Below are 17,265 nucleotides of genomic sequence, written 5' to 3'. Positions count from 1 at the left end.
GTCAATTGGAATGACAGCTTCACTTACATTTCTGGCTTGGGAAATAATGCTCGAGGAAAAATATAAACTCTTCAGTTAAAATCAGTTTGATATAGATATTATTTGCTGAACATTTAAACTTTCTACCGGAGTTATTCTTTTGGTGTGTTGAAGTTTAGACTGGAGGCTGGTTCTGCTTTGCTTTGGTATTTTAGATTCTGAAGGTTGCTTTACAGTGATTGCTGTTTTCATTTCAGCTGCTGATTTCTCTTTAGCTATTGTTTTTTTACTGCTGAATGTTGAATGATTGTTCTGGTGGTAGATTTCCTGCTTTGATGTTGGAGTTATTTCTCTGTATTGAAGCTGGTGTTGTTCTTTGCTGTTGTTGATGGATTGGTCTGGTAGATGGTTTTTATTTTTTTGAAACTATGGTCTGAGTTTGTTTTTAGCTGATGGAAGTCGGCAGGTATTTTGGTTTTGCTGTCTTTGTCGTCTCAGTTCATTGAAGCTGAACCAGTTGCAGCAGTTTGAAGCATGCTGGATTGATTGCTCTTCAGCTGTTTTGTTCTGGTTGAGTTGCTGTGTTGAAGCTGGTGATCTTTGAAGTTTGTTGATGGTTTTGTTGAAGGTTTGGTCTGGTTTTTCAGCTGATGGGAGTAGCTGAACCAGTTGCAGCAGTTTGAGGGTTAACTGTTCTGTTTGATTGTATTGAAGCTGAAGTATTGTTTTTCAAGGCTGAAGCTCTTCTTTTAGTTGTTCGATTTTGTTGTATGGGTTTTTGCCTTTCCCAGCTTGATTAATATATGATCTTAAATCCTACTAAAAGAGGCTTGTTAATGAATTAGACCAAATTAAACACAATCACTCAATAATCATAAAATAATAATCAGTCTACAAACGGGAGAGGAACACAAGATTTATAGTGGTTCAGTCCCCAGACCTACATCCACTCAAACAAATCTGTTGTAATTTGTATTCAGTGGAAATCCATAATAGAATGATGATTTAGTTTGGTGATCTCATCTCCAATGATCAGATGCACTGGTTACACAGACCATTTGATGAGGAGTAAGTGAAGGGGGTGGCCTTTGGGATGGATAAGTATAAAGCTCCAGGTCCGGATGATTTTAACATGGCTTTCTTTCAAGATTGTTGGGAGATTGTTAAGGGTGATTTGATTAAAGTTCTTACTGATTTATATAGGAATGGGATTTTGAGCAAGAGTATCAATTCCTCTTTTATAGCCTTGGTGCTTAAGAAAGCTAGATCCTCCAAGGTTGAGGATTTTAGACCTATTAGTCTTGTCTCTAGTGTGTGTAAAATAATTAAGATTATCAATAAAATTCTACCTAATTGGTTGAGTGCAGTGCTCAAGGTTACTATTTCAAGTGGCCAGAGTTTTTTTTTTTTTTTTTTTTGGGGGGGGGGGGGGGGGGGAGAGAGAGAGATAGAGAGGGAGAGAAATAATGAATCCTATGTGGTTGGCTACTGAGGTGATGGAGGGCATTGGTAGGAATAAGAAAAGGGGGTTAATTTTCAAAATAGATTTTGAGAAATCTTATGATAGTGAGCTGGAGTTTCCTGGATAAGGTCTTTGTTAAAAAGGTTTCTGAGGGGCGTGGCGCAAGTGGATTAGGGGCTGCTTATCTAACATGTGATTCTTGGTTATGGTTAATGTTGAACCTAAATTACTGTTTCGAGAGGCATTAGACAAGGAGACCTGGTATCTCCCTTCTTTTTCATCCTTGCAGCTGGTGTCTTAAGTAGGATGGTGGATATGGTGGTTGAAAACGAGTTGGTTAAAGGGCTAGGTGTGGAGAATGAGGGGGTGGTGGTTTCTCATCTTCAATTTGCTGATGATACCATTTTCTTCCTTGATGATCATAACCTTTCATTTAGAAGAATTTTGGGTATTCTTCAAATTTTTGAGAGGGTGTCTAGGCTTAAAACTAATATATGAAAGAGTGGTCTAGCAGCCTTGAATGTACCTGTTGAGAGAAATAGCGTTTGGGCTGCGGACGTGGGCTGTGGTTTACTGGGTTCGCCCCTAACTTACTTAGGGGCTCCATTGGGAGGGAACCCTAGAGGGGCAGATTTTTGGGATTTTGTAATGGGAAGGTTAACAAAGGGATTAAACAGTTGGAAGGGTTCCTTTTTTCTTTTTTTCTCCTTGGGGTAGAATTACGCTTATCCAGGCTTTGTCTTTCTTTTATCTATTTTAAAAATTCTAGTGGGGATTGCTAATAAGCTTGGAAGAATCTCATTAGAGATTTTTTGTGGTTTAGTGTGGGAAGTCATAAGGACCATTTAGTGAGTTGGGCAGAAATTTGTGGGTCTAAAAGGAAGTGGGGTTGGGTCTTTGTAACTTGGTGCCTAAAAACACCACTCTTTTAGCTAAATAGTTGTGGCGCTTCCCCGTAGACGATAAGTCCCTATTGCATAGAGTTATACGTAGTAAGTTTGGGCTGGATAAGAATAGGTGGGATACTAATACTAGTTTGAGATGTTCTTTGAGTCCGTGAGGTCTATTTCCTAGATTTACTCTATTTTCACCCCTCACTCTAAATTTGAAGTGGGGATGGGTTCCCACTTCCTAGATTCATTTTTGGAAAGACCTATGGCTCGGGAACGTTTCTTTTTCCACTTATTTTCCTTATATTTTTAGGTTGTGCGTCTAACCAAACATAGTTATTTCCTTTTTTTATGGGCAATGTGAATAGCTTGTTGGTCTCTTGGGATCTTCATTTTAGGAGACCTGTAAATGATAGGGAGATGGTGGAGTTGTCTTCCTTCTTGTCCATATTGAACAATTGCAACTTATCTTTGGGAAGGGATCTTCGTTCTCGGTGTTTGGATCAATCTGGGGTGTTTTCTTGTAAATTATTCTATGAATTTTTGACCTATTCAAACTGTCCTTTTCCTCTTTATCCTGTTATTTGGAATGTTAAAGTTCCCCCAAAAATGAAGGCGATTACTTGGTTGGTTGTGCTTAAGAAAATTAATGCCAATAACTTGTTGCAGATTAGGATTCCTTTGAAGGTTCTCTCCCCAGATGTTTGTGTGCTTTATTATAGGAACTCCAAAACTGCCTCCCATCTCTTTTTGCATTATGAATTTGCATGGAGGATTTGAAATAAACTCTTTGGTATTATGGAAGAGAGTTGGGTTTGCCCCTATCAGTGGAAGACTTGTTAGTCATCTCTTTTGCTGGCCTTGGAAGAAGGAAGGATAGGGCAGCCCTGTGGAAGTGTAGCAAGTATGCAGTTTTATGGGGTTTATGGTTGGAATGTAACACGCAAACTTTTTCTAGGAAGAAGTTGAATTTGTCATTGGTGTTGGAAAATATTCAATTTTTAACATCTTTATGGCGTGTTTGGTTTGGAATTTTCAGGGAAGCTAGTTTTCAGGATTTAAATAGGGACCGGAATCGGTTGGCTTGATTTTTGTTGTTTTACACTTTTTCTGGTTTGAACCAGATTTTTTTGAGAGATTTCTTATCTCCCTACTTGTAAATTCTTTCCTATTAATGAAATTTCTTTTGGTATAAAAAAGAAAAATGAAAAAAAGGCAAATCAGTTTGAATATTTCCAGTATGATCCAATACAAATTACACCTAGTGTCTCACAGTTAGGATAACCATCTTGTCTCACTCTCACTCTTCTTGGCACCCTAGTCAATACTTGATCCCAGGACAGGTCCCGACAGGGATACTCCCCAATTACAAATAACAAGAATGAGAAGAAAGAACCTCCAAAGTCTTTTCTAGTTCACAAGCATGTACTCTAAAATTTTAGAATTTGTGAATTTAGAGAGACCTCGCATAGTCTCAACCTATTAGGAAGATATGACAAAGAGTACCCTTGAATCAGAAATACAATGAAGTTATATCAAACAAGATAACAGTGAATGTTCCTTCAAGATGTGTATTTTGATTGCCTTCTTCAAGCTAGTCAAGCTCAATATATTCGTATCACTAAGGCTTCTTCAAAGACCAGCTTAAACAACAATAACAACAACAAACCAACCCTTAAGTCGCACTAGGTGGGTTCGTTCGAACACCAGCTTCAGTTTGAAATAAATGTCCAACGAACAAAATCCTTTGAGATAGGGAGCACTAGCACCCAAGATTTCCACTAATATGATTTTCTAAGAATATAGCAATTTCCAATAATTTAGAGCTTAAAATTATGAGGTATTTGTTAAAGATCTTTACAATAGCTTTAATATGGTATATGATCAAGATCATAATCATGATTTATTATAGGAAATATAATCAAATCAGACTACACATAATAAACCCAATTTATTGTAACGAGTGTCTAAATAGACGTGTATCACAACATCTTTCCTTGCATCTGTAATTGCATTTGTCGGTGCATCTGTAATTGAATGTACTCGAAGGATAGATTGTACATTCATGTAACCTTACAAGAATATAGGAGCTTGATATAATCCCAGATCTCCTTGAATCATCTAGATTCATGCACATCCATGCAATTTGGTGTTCCATTGAGTTCCAACGAGGGAGACAATCAATACATCTTCCTGAATCCACACTTCTCTCCTTTTATCATCAAAGGCCCGAAGTGGAACAAGTGTTCATATTTACCCAAGCCTGTCAAATAGATCTTAACAAAGACCACTAAACATAATTCTTTCCGTCAAAATTTTCGATCATTATCTGTGGCAGTTATAAAGGGAATTGCTTTTGGGATTCATGGACTCTTATCACCCAGCACTTACAAATGAAACAAACGACAAATGAGGCAGGATGGGACTTCTTTATATGTGAGATTTGGCTTGGGCCACACTCTATTCGAGGGCTCCCTTCATACTTCCTATAGCTAACATGTGTCCAATTCAGCAGGGACGCGCAGTGCAAACGAATGTGAGCTGCTATACCAAATCCCATATTGGCCATCAACAATTGAATGGTAAGGCCATGGTCTATAACGGAACAGATCGCTCCTTCTTCCATTGGGGACATGTGCACGGATGGAACAAACGGAACAACATCAAACAAAGTGAAGCATTGAAACAACCACGAGCATTTCACCAACAACCTGACATAACACTGCCACTGCCCCGAGGGACCAACTGACGACCTTAATAATTCTAAACAAAACTAATGAATTGCCACAAGCAAATAATCAAGAAAAGTTGGGTCCTTGAACAAAATATATAACCAACTTGATCTTATGGCCTATGGAAGGATTTAAGCCATTTTGGAACAAATTGGGGCAAAAATTCATAGATCAAAGAGTTCTGTGATTGTGTATGGTGTTGGTTTTGCAAAATATGGAAGAGTTAGTGAGATTCTGAGAAGGGCAGAGCTGTTGAGGAGGCCACTGCTGTGTTTTCTAGCGACCCCTCTGGACTTGTTTCATTACTCTAGGGGTACAACTCATCCTCCTATAGCAGCAGATTTGCATAGACGATCAGGTTTAGGGTTTGGTTATGTGGTAGGGTTTAGGTTAAATCTTGTTCTAACACCATGTTGAATTATTGAGTAAAATGGAAGACCCTACTCACAACGATAGGTCTCTCCTTTAGTTGTAATACCTAATGACCATAATACCCTTACTCACGCTTACTAATAACACCATTTCACACTAATAATGCTAAATGACGATAATAACCATTAATAATAAGATTCAACACAAATTTTAAGAAATAACTATATAAATTACACGTGAATATGCAAAACAAGGAAACTACATTTGAAAATGAAGTATATTAGTAACAGTGGGATGATTATATGCCCTAAAATCAATATTTGCACATCTATGTGTGTATATTGTTTATTAGAAAATTAAAAAGTTGAAGTAGTTTGCTTTTGAGGTATCAAAACTTTAAAACTTCATACCTAAGCACTTTTAGTTTCCAAATAAACTATTGTTAAGGGGAATTAAACAAGCAGAGACTTTATGGAATTTTCAAACTCTTTATAAAAAAATTTTGAAACCTTGAATCTTGGCATTGTTAATGAGATTCAACTCATGAATTTAAAGTCCAATTTGAGGAATCAAAAGTCAAATTGAACCATAAATTTTTGGTACAATTTTTCAAAATCAATTCGAAATGACATGGATACATGTACCAACAAACAAAAATGGAATGCATTTAAATTTTATGAATAAAAAAATCATACTTTCTCTTAACAATAAAAAGTAAGAGGAGTAAAAAAAATAATAAAAACTAACAAGAAAAATATATTAACGAAATGAACTTTTTGTGTTTACCAACGAAAGGTCATATTTCATTCACGTCTCTAATTAGAAGAAGAGAAAAGAAGAAAAAAGAAGAAGAAGAAGAAGACTTACACAAAATTGATAAATAAGTGAACAAACTACTCAAAAATCCAACCTTTGAATCTTAACAACGCAGCAAAACGTGAGTACCACCTTGCTTAATCTACCAATATTATGCCCTTTCTTTTCAATGGCAAAACACTGTACACATCCAAGGATGACATATGGTTCTGTGAGGCAATACAAGACCTAAAGTTTTGTTTTCTCCTTTTTTCATCACAAAACAGATGAAGTGAAGTAATGGAAGGCAATCATGTTACCCGAGAAAAAAAAAACAATAAAAGAAGAATGCTATTTTTTAGGTTTTAAACAAGATGGATTTGACTGGATTTGGTAGGTATAGAATCGTGTGAATTGATCAATTCATGTTGATTTGCTTGATTCAGGGGGCGAATTGAAAGATATAGCAATGATTTATTTGTTTTTCTGAGGCTCTAGTAAGATCTGAATCGATTTGGTGTGGAATTGATACGAATAGGAAGATTCTAACATGAAATCCTGGAAACATTTGAAAAGCGAGATAGGAGTTGGTGAATTATTTTATTTTAATTCTAGATTTCCTTGGAAGGAATTTCAAGGCATTTTGTATTTGAAAAACATGGTGAACTTTTGGGTTTTGAAATGGTTGGGCTTGACTAGAACAACTTGGATTTGTTGGACCTGGGTAGGGCATAAATCCTGATGGAATAAAAATTGTAGAATTCTAACTGAGAATTGTACATTCATGGTCAATTCTTGCAAACTTTTATCCGTGTACTAGATTTGTTTTTTTTTTAAGAAGATGAGTTCATTAGATAAGAAAGAATATACTGAAGGAGGGGATAAAAAACATACTAAATAAAAAAAATAATAAAAAACAAAATAAAATAATAAGAGAAGAAACTACAATCAAACTAACAAAACTAGCCAATCATGTTGGATATGATAAAACCTCACCCCTGTATGGCAACCAGCAGCAGTGCACCAAGGTGAGGTCTAATAATTTATCTTCTCCCAGAACTAAGAGGAATTCAGCTCTTTCCCTGAAAATATACGAGTATTCTTTGCCAGCCAAAAACCGCCACAGAACTACGAAAATTGCACAATCCCACAAAGCATGTGCATCCTTCATTCAACCAAAACCAGAAAAAGAAATGGCAAACAAACAAATTATTCCAAAATGCTTTCTCCTAGAAGACCTAAATGCTTATTCTAAACATTCCAATCAAAAGTGCTATAGTATATATATGAGAATCAGTTTTTGAACTATAAAAACATAAATAACACACATCAGGAGAAAGTGTCTTTGAAGGTCTCCACTTTGCAACAGATTGTTGGTGTTAACTCTATTAAGAACAATTTATTTTTGAAGGAACTTTGGCCTTCCAAATATTTTTTTAAAGCAGAAAGGATTTATTAGCATTAGTCCAAAAATTAGAGGATTTGCATACAAATTGTCCAATTTTGACAAGGTTGAGCTCATTTCTTAGTCATCAATGCTGCATTGGCTGACAATTGCAGAGTCAGGGAGAAGAATAGTGGGTACATGGTTCAAATAGTACATGTGAAATACTTGTTTTCTTTTTCTCATTATACGTCATATCCATTAGTAATGTTGTTTTACTGTTGTTAAATTACCACTTTACCTAAAAGATTAAGCTATTTGGTTGTGGGCCAACAATGTACATCAAGCTTTAACACTTCCTGCACTTGCAGCCCATATGGAGAGGTAAATAAACAATGAATAATACCCATTTTGGGAACATGATGAATTTAACTTACAATAAACACGGCAACAAGACTAAAGCCCAGGAGCTCCTAGTAACTTGGCCGTGATACCATGTTAAATTTCCACCTTACCTAAAAGCTTAAGCTATTAGGTTGAGGGCCAACAATGTATATCAAGGCTTAACAACTGTCAACACCTATGGTGAAGCAACTGCTTGAGGGAGTAAAAATCTACAGAGACATGTAATCTCCCAGGAGTATCATTGGGATACCTTTTTTTTTATATCTTTGTCAAAAGATTGCTTTAATTTTTGCTGATGATAAGGTTCAGGAGGTAGATTGAAGCATTGTCTGTACAACAGCAATTGCCTTCTTTGACACAGCATACTCCTCTTTCCCCACTCCCCACCCCCGGGGGGCGCCGCCATAAAAAGAAGAAGTATTTTTACTATCTACTACCAAGAAGCCTACCAAATTCCTCACTATAAACCTTCTAAATAATAAGGTTCCACCTAGGTCCGCAGCATTGTTATTTTCATCACAATCACATAATTTTCCAACTCCCAATTGACCTGGATTACTGAAAGAGTAGCCGAAGTCCCTGCTAGCAACTGAGTTGATGGGTGAATCCAGGGTAGTCGATGACTTTTGAGTCAGATTTTTTGTAGAGATTTCTTTTCAATCCCTTCAAATCAAAGCCCTGTAGCATAGTCCTCTGCTTGTCAAGGCTATTAATATCAATGGCACACTTGAGAAATGCATATGACCTATGGCACATAACAAAAAATAAATAAAAATGAAAGCATCCTATTTTATAATAGAACAAATAATTTTTTTGCAATGTTAAATTTTCAATCTGGCCTTGGCTCCAATTTTTAGATCCTTATTTTCAGTGGTTACTTGTCTGTAGGTTGGATATTATTGATAGGTGCTTCTCTCGAAGAACAGTCGAAGAAATTTTATCTGCTCTCGTGAGTCAATCTGATGAAATTGTTTCCTAAATAAATAACTTAATTTCCTCTTATTAGTTCCCTTGACTATACTCTTGTAGATTTAGCTTTGTACAATTTATCTTGTACTCCCATTCCTTCTCTGTGGCCAAATTTATATAACCAGAATCCTGTGTTTGATGTTTTAGGAGATGGAAGCTGTGGACAGGGCTGATGATTGGATTCCTGAAATGATTATGTCATTGAAGAAGGCATCACCAACGAGCCTTAAAATTTCTCTTAGATTGGTATGGAAGCATAATGCATTTTTGTAGCATTTCATATCTTATAATGTAAAGAGCAAAATACTATGACCTCCTTTGAGGTTTCAAAAATCCCAAGGATCTCCCCTGAGGTTTCAAGAATTCTACAGACCTCCTTTGAGGTTTGCCAAAAAGATACAAAGATTCTCTTATATTTTACAAAAGACAAGCTTTTGAAAGGTGAAGTGTCCCAAAAATCAAATACCAAGGGAGATATGTGGGGTTTTTATAAATCTCAAGGGAGATCCATGGGATATTTGAAACCTCAGGAGAAGTCCATGGATGTCAGTGTCTTATGGCCTAATATAAACTCATCAGTCCTTTGGTGATAAAAGGTTTTGATTGTGTGGGTTAGTTTTGGGAAGACTGCAATAGTATTTCCTCAAGTGCTTAGAGGAGTGCATTGGTGGGTTTTTTATAACTGGGAAAAGAGTTATCTGCTTTAGTTGGATAAGGTAAAACGAGTGTTTTGGGGCCAGAGGTTTTGATTGCATGGGGTAGTGTGGAGAAGAATGCAGTAGTAATTCCTGAAAGTTCTTAGTCAAGTTGATGCATTGGTCAGCTTTCTTTATAACTAGAAAAAGTGTAATCTGCTGTAGTTGGATAAGTTAATGAGATTGTAGATTTTGGATAAAGCAAGTTTAGCTTAATTGCAATCAAAAATAATTAAGAGGAAATGGTACAGAATTGGAACCTGAAGAGTATGTGACACATGCTATGGTTAGGATTGTTGGCTTTTCCTTATACCAAGAGGATAGAAAATTAAGCATCATGGACAACTTTTTAATATGTATTTGCGTCATTAATTATCCTAGCTAATGAAATCATGTATTGTTCATGTGTAATACTAAATTATATATTGAAATGCTGTTGTCGAAATGACACTCAAATTACATGCATGCAAATACACGCATATGCCCCTGCACACTTATGTGAGCTGTGAGCATCAACACATGAAACTTTACTGTAACTTGCTCAAGTTTTTTTCCTTTTACACAACCTGATCCAAACTTGCATAAAGGAATAGGATTCCTTGGATGGATAGTAGCTTTACATAATTATTATCATATCAAACATTGTATGATTTCTCACAGAAAACATGCATGGGGCACCCAGTCCATATAACATGCATGGGGCACCCAGTCAATATAACATGCATGGGGCATCCAGTCAATATGTGTGTATGCGCATGCACATATGTGTGCATGTATGTATCTGTATTGACTCACCATTTAAGGGACATTGAAGTTCATTATGGAAGTCTTAGAAATGCAACTTACTTGCATTTCAGTTCTGAGAAAGCAGGGCAATGGATGGTTACTTTTGTTGAGTTAATAGTGAATAAACAAGAAAAGTAGAACTAGGTTCCCTTTTAAAATTTCCCAAAACTATCAAACCAGGTTCTCTTACATTTACGTTTGGCAGCATGGATTTGGGGTCTTGGATGTGGATTTTTGTGGATTTTGACAAAATTCAAAACAATTTTATATTACATTTTTTCTAAATCCACACAAATCCAAATCTAAAAGCTCTTCCAAACATAGGGTTAGTACTAATTATATATAATTGAAGGCAAAATCTGAGAGCTTTTGGGCACATCAAGTTGTATAATTGAGGTCAAAATCTAGGGGTTTTTGAAGCTTGTTGAAACTTGCGTCTCGGTTTATGTCCTCCCTTGTGCAATTTCAGATAAGAGAAGGGAGACTCCAAGGTGTAGGACAGTGCCTTGCCCGTGAATACAGAGTGGTTTGTCATGTCCTGCGGGGAGAGCTCAGCAGGGATTTTTTTGAGGTTTGCAGTGCAGTTAGTTCAATATTTAATTTTACTTTTCTAAAATCCCCATCATCTACATTACTTTAAAAAACCAAACTGTCACATGCAGGGCTGCAGGGCTATACTATTGGATAAGGATAGGAACCCAAAGGTTAGAGAATCTTCTTCTTTTTCTGTCCATCTTGAATGATTCTTGATCAAATAAGATAAACATATGCAACATAAAATGCATTTTCTAATTTCCATGTCCCTTCCTCATGCCAGTGGGAGCCTTCGAAATTGGATCTGATCAATGATGATGTGGTTGATCGGTACTTCTCCAAAGTGGAGGATGAAAGATGGGAGGACTTAAAATTCCCCACTAGATCCAACATTCCTGAATATGCCATTGCCAAGCTCTAGCCTAGAGCTGCAAGCTGGAATAAGCATAATTCTAGGGCAAGCATCTCCTATGGGAGTCTGTCTTGGCAATGCACCCACCTTGTGTTTGGCCTGATCTATGTTTATAGTATGGACTGCCGTCGGTCACTTGCAGTACTCTTGACAGAAATAGTTTGTTGCCTGTGCAAATGTTGAATGTGTATCGATCAAAGTGAAATAAATAGCTAGAGGGAAATTAAAATGGAAATATTTGTATACATTATGTACTGCATATGGAGATATTCTATTAATTCTAAACAGTTCCATTGTCAAAGGTTCTTATCTTAATTGCTTTTCAACATGATGAACATCAAATAGCAAAATTTACAGCAACTTCTACTGTTGTATAAATTATGATATTAGTTATGGTGAGTGTAAATTAATCATACAAACTTAAGAGAAACGTGTTTTGGAGTGTTGGATTCGTCTGTATCAGCTCTCTGCAAGAGTAAGAGCCATTTACCCATTGCGGAATTATGGCTCTTTATGGAATTAGTTTGATTGCAGAATGGAATGACAATGCAAGTAGAGTGAGAGAATTTGATGGTTTTAAATTGAACAGCAGACATCTTTATGTTAAAATATTTGTATATTCCATGTTTATGGAGTAATATCACAAATAAGGTCATCTTTATGTTAAAATATTTGTATATTCCATGTTTATGGAGTAATATCACAAATAAGGTCATGTTGGGTTCGTGAAATGATTATTTTTAAGAATAGAATGGATGGAATGGAATAAGACGGGAATATAATAAAAAAAATGTAGGAATTAATAAGTTAGAAATAAGTTGCCCATTGAAAATTTTTGTTATTTTATATAACATGGAATAGTATGGGAATATTTTATGATGAAATTTGGGAATTGTTGTCGTAAAGTCCTAGAGAAAGGTTCAGAATGATAAGGAATAATTATATTAAAAGTTTGATGGAGTCGTCACTAACCTATTATTTACCTAACTGTAATTAGCTCACCTAATTTTTACTTGTTTGATTGGTTTTTAGACTAATTCTAAGGTCAAGGAACAAGTAGTTTTGGTCTACGTTTATAAAAGTTGAGATTATGAGTTCAGTTATGCGAGTGGAAGGTACTAGTGTGTTCTACAAATCCATTTTATGAATAGTGTCTAATTAATTATAAATTATCTCTAAATTGAATATAATGGTTTTTAATTAATTCCTTTTAAAAAAATAAATAAATATTTAAAAGAAAATATATAATAAGGTGATTTACGAATGTCTTATAAGACCTTCAAAGGTCTTATTAGATGAACACTCAGAACTAATATACGAGAGGTTTGAAATACTTTTTTACCCTTTGCTTAATCATTAGGACGCACTATATATACACACACACACACACATGCACACACACACACACACACACAAATAATAAATTAATCAAATTTGATTAAAAAGAGTCTTTAAAACATTCCTAAACTTTTCCAAAATTTATTTAGAATATTTTGAACATTTTTTCAACATTTTTTTCTAAATTTTTTGAAAATTTTAAAGACATTTTCTTCATTTTTTCATTTTAATTTTCCTAATTTTTTGTTATCGGAGGTAAAAATAACTCAAATAATTTTTATTTATTTTTTGTGATTTTTTAAAATATATATATTTTTATTTTTCCTATTCTTTTTACTATTTTTTTAATTTTAAAAAATAAAAAATTAATTTTAAAATTAAATAAATGAATCGATAATTCAAAAGTCGGATTGGTTCAATCGGTTTAAACCATGTTTGACCCAGTTGGGATGAGTGGGCCACATGTCAGTTAGACGTGACGACACATGGTATTGCTTTATTATTTTTTAATTAATTAACTAAATTTTTTTTCCAAATTTTCTGCGGTAGAGTGATGGCATCATGATGTCATTTGCCATGAGGCGTGCCCTGCCTAGCTTTAGGGATTTGATGGGGATTGCTAACGTGGCAATGATTCGACCATCCAGAGAAAACACAGATTGGACGACTAGGATTGCACCACATCGTTCTCTGAATGCTGTGTCATGGTTGCGCCATGTGTCATTGTCTGTACAATGACACATGTTTGACTTGTATATAAAAATCTTTTTTTCTCTCTCCTTTTTTCCTCTGCTTCTCTTCTTCTCTCTTCTCTTCCATTCTCTACTTTAATTTTCTTTCTTTCTCTTTCACTCTTTGTTTCTCTCTCTTTCTCTCTTTCTTCTGAAAATCTCTCACTGTCTCTCTCTCTTTCTTCTCCACGCAGTTCTCTTTCTATCTCTCTATTTCTCTCTAATCTTTTTGTTTCTTTCTGATCTCTTCTCTTCTCCTTATGTTTCCAAATTTTCTTGCTCTTTTGCTATTTCACTTTTGTCTCAGATCTCACGCCCTCTCTTTTTTCATTTTGCAGGTCTGCATTGAAAGGAAAGCATAAACAGAGAGCTCGAGCCCTTTACTTTCAAATCGGGTGAAGATAAATCTTTTCCTTTTCAATTTTCTAGCTGCTTTTCCTAAATTTTCTGTCACTTTCTTATGAGCCAAACAGGCTCAGGTTAAGGGCTGACTTAACCTAGGTTAAAATTGACTTTGGGCTTGAGTTTAGGTTGGGTTCCAAGGCAATTGGGCTTTGTTTTTAATTAAATGGATTCAGCCAGTTGGGTCGAGCCCAATAGACCCAAATTGGAAAATGGGTTTTAGTTCAATTAGGCTTGGGATTGGGTAAAAGGTCAATGGTTCATGGACTTAGGTCCAAATTGGACTTAGGTCTTTGGGTCAACCATTTAGGACCTGAATCAAGTTGACTTGGATTCAGATCAAATTTCAGGTAATCAAGTCTAGATTATTGAACCTAGGGTAATCAAGTGTGCATATATGGATAATCGGGTATAGATGTTTCAAATTCAGATCAAATCCTATTTGGAAAAATTGTTGATTTTTGTTCTATTTGAATTTAAACTCTAATTATAGAATCAAAATTCAGCATTGCTAGAGAATTGAATTAAAAATTAAACAAAACTAACAGGTCCCTACCTCTAATTATAAATTATGATTTTGTAGCCTCTTCTTCCTTTGCCAAAGCCCCTTTTGAATTCTTTACTAGTGCCCTTTCAGTACCTATGCCTTTTAGTCTGCCGTTAGCTCTCCAGCCCTCCTTTTTAATCTTCATGAATTCTTCTCCAAATTCACAACAAAGCAATCCCTCGCTTCACTCTTTCAAACTCGCAGTTTTTGTGTCTATCTGTCTATGCCTTTGTCTCTTCTGAAGTCCACTATTTATATGCTTAGGAGAAACGAATAGATTAAATTTGATTGATCAACCACTTTTAAATTGATCAATAACACTTAAAACTAATTTTATAGAATTAATAATTTTTACCTAATTTTTTTGTTATATAAGCCTCGGACAAAATGAGGTGTTTACAGCTACCCCTTTTTATAGGTTTGTTAGTTAGAATGACAAGAAGATCTATCTCTTTGCATTCTTCAGTAAAAAATCTATTAAGACAAAAGACATGAATTTTGGATTGGGTCTTATATAATAAAATTTTAACAAAATAAAAATGCATAGATTTACAAAGATGCATGAAATCTAAGTTAACTCAACAAGCTTACAGAGTAAAGTGTAAATTGTCCTAGTTTATGAAAAAATCACTATCTCGGATCTGAGAACTATGCCACGTACCACTAAGGTAGATAAATCATCACAATTTTGAAAACAATTGCTCAAATTTGGGAAGTAATGTCACATGCCTTTTAAACAATCAAAATAACATGGATGCTGCTATTCAGATTTGGGAACTAATGCCACGTACCTTTAAGATGGCCTAATGGGGATCGACAACCATTACCTATTTTGTTCATTGACATGGTGACACGTGAACGACCCCCGGATGTCCATATTGGTTGGTAATTTTGGAAAGTACACATGGCAGTATCTTGAAGATTTCAGCATGAGAAGATCGAGTGATGTGTCATTGCAAGTCCAAGTGCAAGACCCCTGTGGGTCCCACACAGATCCACTGGGCCCTACACGGCTCCTCTAGGCCCCACACAGATTGGGCCTCCCTTTTGTTTATTATTTGTCTTTAATTTGTAATGATGCAAGACAGCTTGCTTGCATATGCAATGTCTTGTAAGTTGAGAGAGTATATTTATTATGTCTAGTAAGTTGAGTGTTAGTAGGTTGTGTAAGTGTCTTTATTATGTTAGGTTTTAGTGAGCATTTATATTTTATGTCTCCCATGCTTGTATGTAAGTGCAAGTGAGTTTAGTGTCTTGTCTCTTTGTACTACTAATTCTATATATATATATATATCTCCATCGTAAGAGTTGAAACAGGAGTGAAGAAATTGATATTGAATATAGAAAAGGAATTTCCTTTGTTAAGGCTGTTAAGCTTTGTTCCGATACTTGAGATTGAGTGGCGAGAGGCTACGACGTTCTCATCGGAGATCAGGTGGTGTGAGACCACTAGTTATCTAGCACTTCTTCGCTATCTCTTACCTTCTCACTCCATTTCATACGCATACAACAACAACACCTTCATTATTCGAAGTTATTTCAAGGTTTTCTCTGTTGTGATTCGAATTCGTGGTGAACAATAGTAAGTTGTCTAGTGATTTCCCACGGTAGGATTGTTTTTAACCAACCCTTAAATTGCTTGAGAACCTTTGTTTAAAGTTTTATAAGCTTTAGTTGAAAAATAACCTTGAATCCCAGCATATTTCTCAAACCCATAAGAGATTAGGCGACTGGCCTCGATAGATTAGTCGACTGACCTTCTATTGCTCTCAGTATTTCTACCTAAATCTTATACATTCGATTGAGGACAATTGATTAGTCGACTAACCCTGTACTTCCTTCCCATAATTTAGTTTATAAATTTTTCAGGCAACTGACCCTTAAGATCAGTCGACTAAAGCCACTCGGAACTTTAAAGTTTTAGCATTTATAAACTTATTTGCTTGTCAATTGTGGGAATACTGCTTGTTAACTTAGACTTATATTCTTGAATGATTGAATAGCATCTTCATAGCATATTACTTGACTCCTTTGTGAAAGAACCTTTGAGATTGGATTACGCATCAAATTATATTCCTTTTCAAAATCCTTGAACATGTGAAACAAAGCATGATTTATTTTGTTTTAGTTTGGTTGGTTAAATTCTCAGTTTAAAGTGTTTCTTATGTATGTGTTGATTGAGGGTTGAAACTGTAGGACTAGGTCACCCTCCCCCGTCCTACATCATAGCCAAAACAACTTGGATGCAACTTTACGGATTTGGGAACTAATGCCACATGCCTCCAAAACACTTGAAACAATTTGGATGCAACTACTCAGATTTTCTGAGATAGTCAAAATAACTTGGATGCGACTACTCGGATTATTGAGGTAGCCAAAACAACTTGGATGCGACTACTCAGATTTTTCGAGGTAGTCAAAACAATTTGGATACAACTACTCGGATTGCCAAGATAGTCAAAACAACTTGGATGCGACTAAAATAACTTGGATGCAACTACTCAGATTTTCTAAGGTAGTAAAAAATAACTCGGATGCGAATACTCTTATTGCTAAGATAGTTAAAACAACTTGGGTGCAACTACTCATATTTTCTGAGATAGTCAAAACAACTTAGATGCAACTACTTAGATTGACGAGATAGCCAAAACAACTTGAATGAGACTACTCAAATTTTCTGAGGTAGTTAAAACAATTTGGATGCAACTACTCGGATTGCCAAGATAGCCAAAACAACTTAAATGCGACTACTCGGATGTGGGAACTAATGTCCCAAATATACAAAGTAGAAAGAATAACTTGGAAGTGGCTACTTGGATTTGGGAACTAATA

The 17,265-nt window shown here is 35.5% G+C and overlaps 1 protein-coding gene across 1 annotated transcript in view; it reads left to right on the top strand.

Moving 5' to 3' along the window:
• The window catches only part of LOC131166146 (3-hydroxyisobutyryl-CoA hydrolase 1-like), a 68,119-nt gene extending 56,403 nt beyond the window's left edge, over positions 1-11,716 (top strand). The window contains exons 11-15 of the mRNA XM_058124457.1: positions 8,908-8,968; positions 9,136-9,234; positions 10,939-11,040; positions 11,132-11,173; positions 11,287-11,716. Coding sequence (XP_057980440.1) covers positions 8,908-8,968; positions 9,136-9,234; positions 10,939-11,040; positions 11,132-11,173; positions 11,287-11,424 — 442 coding nt within the window. The 3' untranslated portion in view covers positions 11,425-11,716. The remainder of the gene's footprint in view (positions 1-8,907; positions 8,969-9,135; positions 9,235-10,938; positions 11,041-11,131; positions 11,174-11,286) is intronic.
• The last annotated feature ends 5,549 nt before the right edge of the window (positions 11,717-17,265 follow it).

Source organism: Malania oleifera, chromosome 10 (genome assembly GCF_029873635.1).
Source record: "Malania oleifera isolate guangnan ecotype guangnan chromosome 10, ASM2987363v1, whole genome shotgun sequence".
Classification (NCBI taxonomy): domain Eukaryota; kingdom Viridiplantae; phylum Streptophyta; class Magnoliopsida; order Santalales; family Ximeniaceae; genus Malania; species Malania oleifera.
Note: the sequence above shows the minus strand (reverse complement) of the source record. Positions and strands in the feature narration are given on the sequence as shown.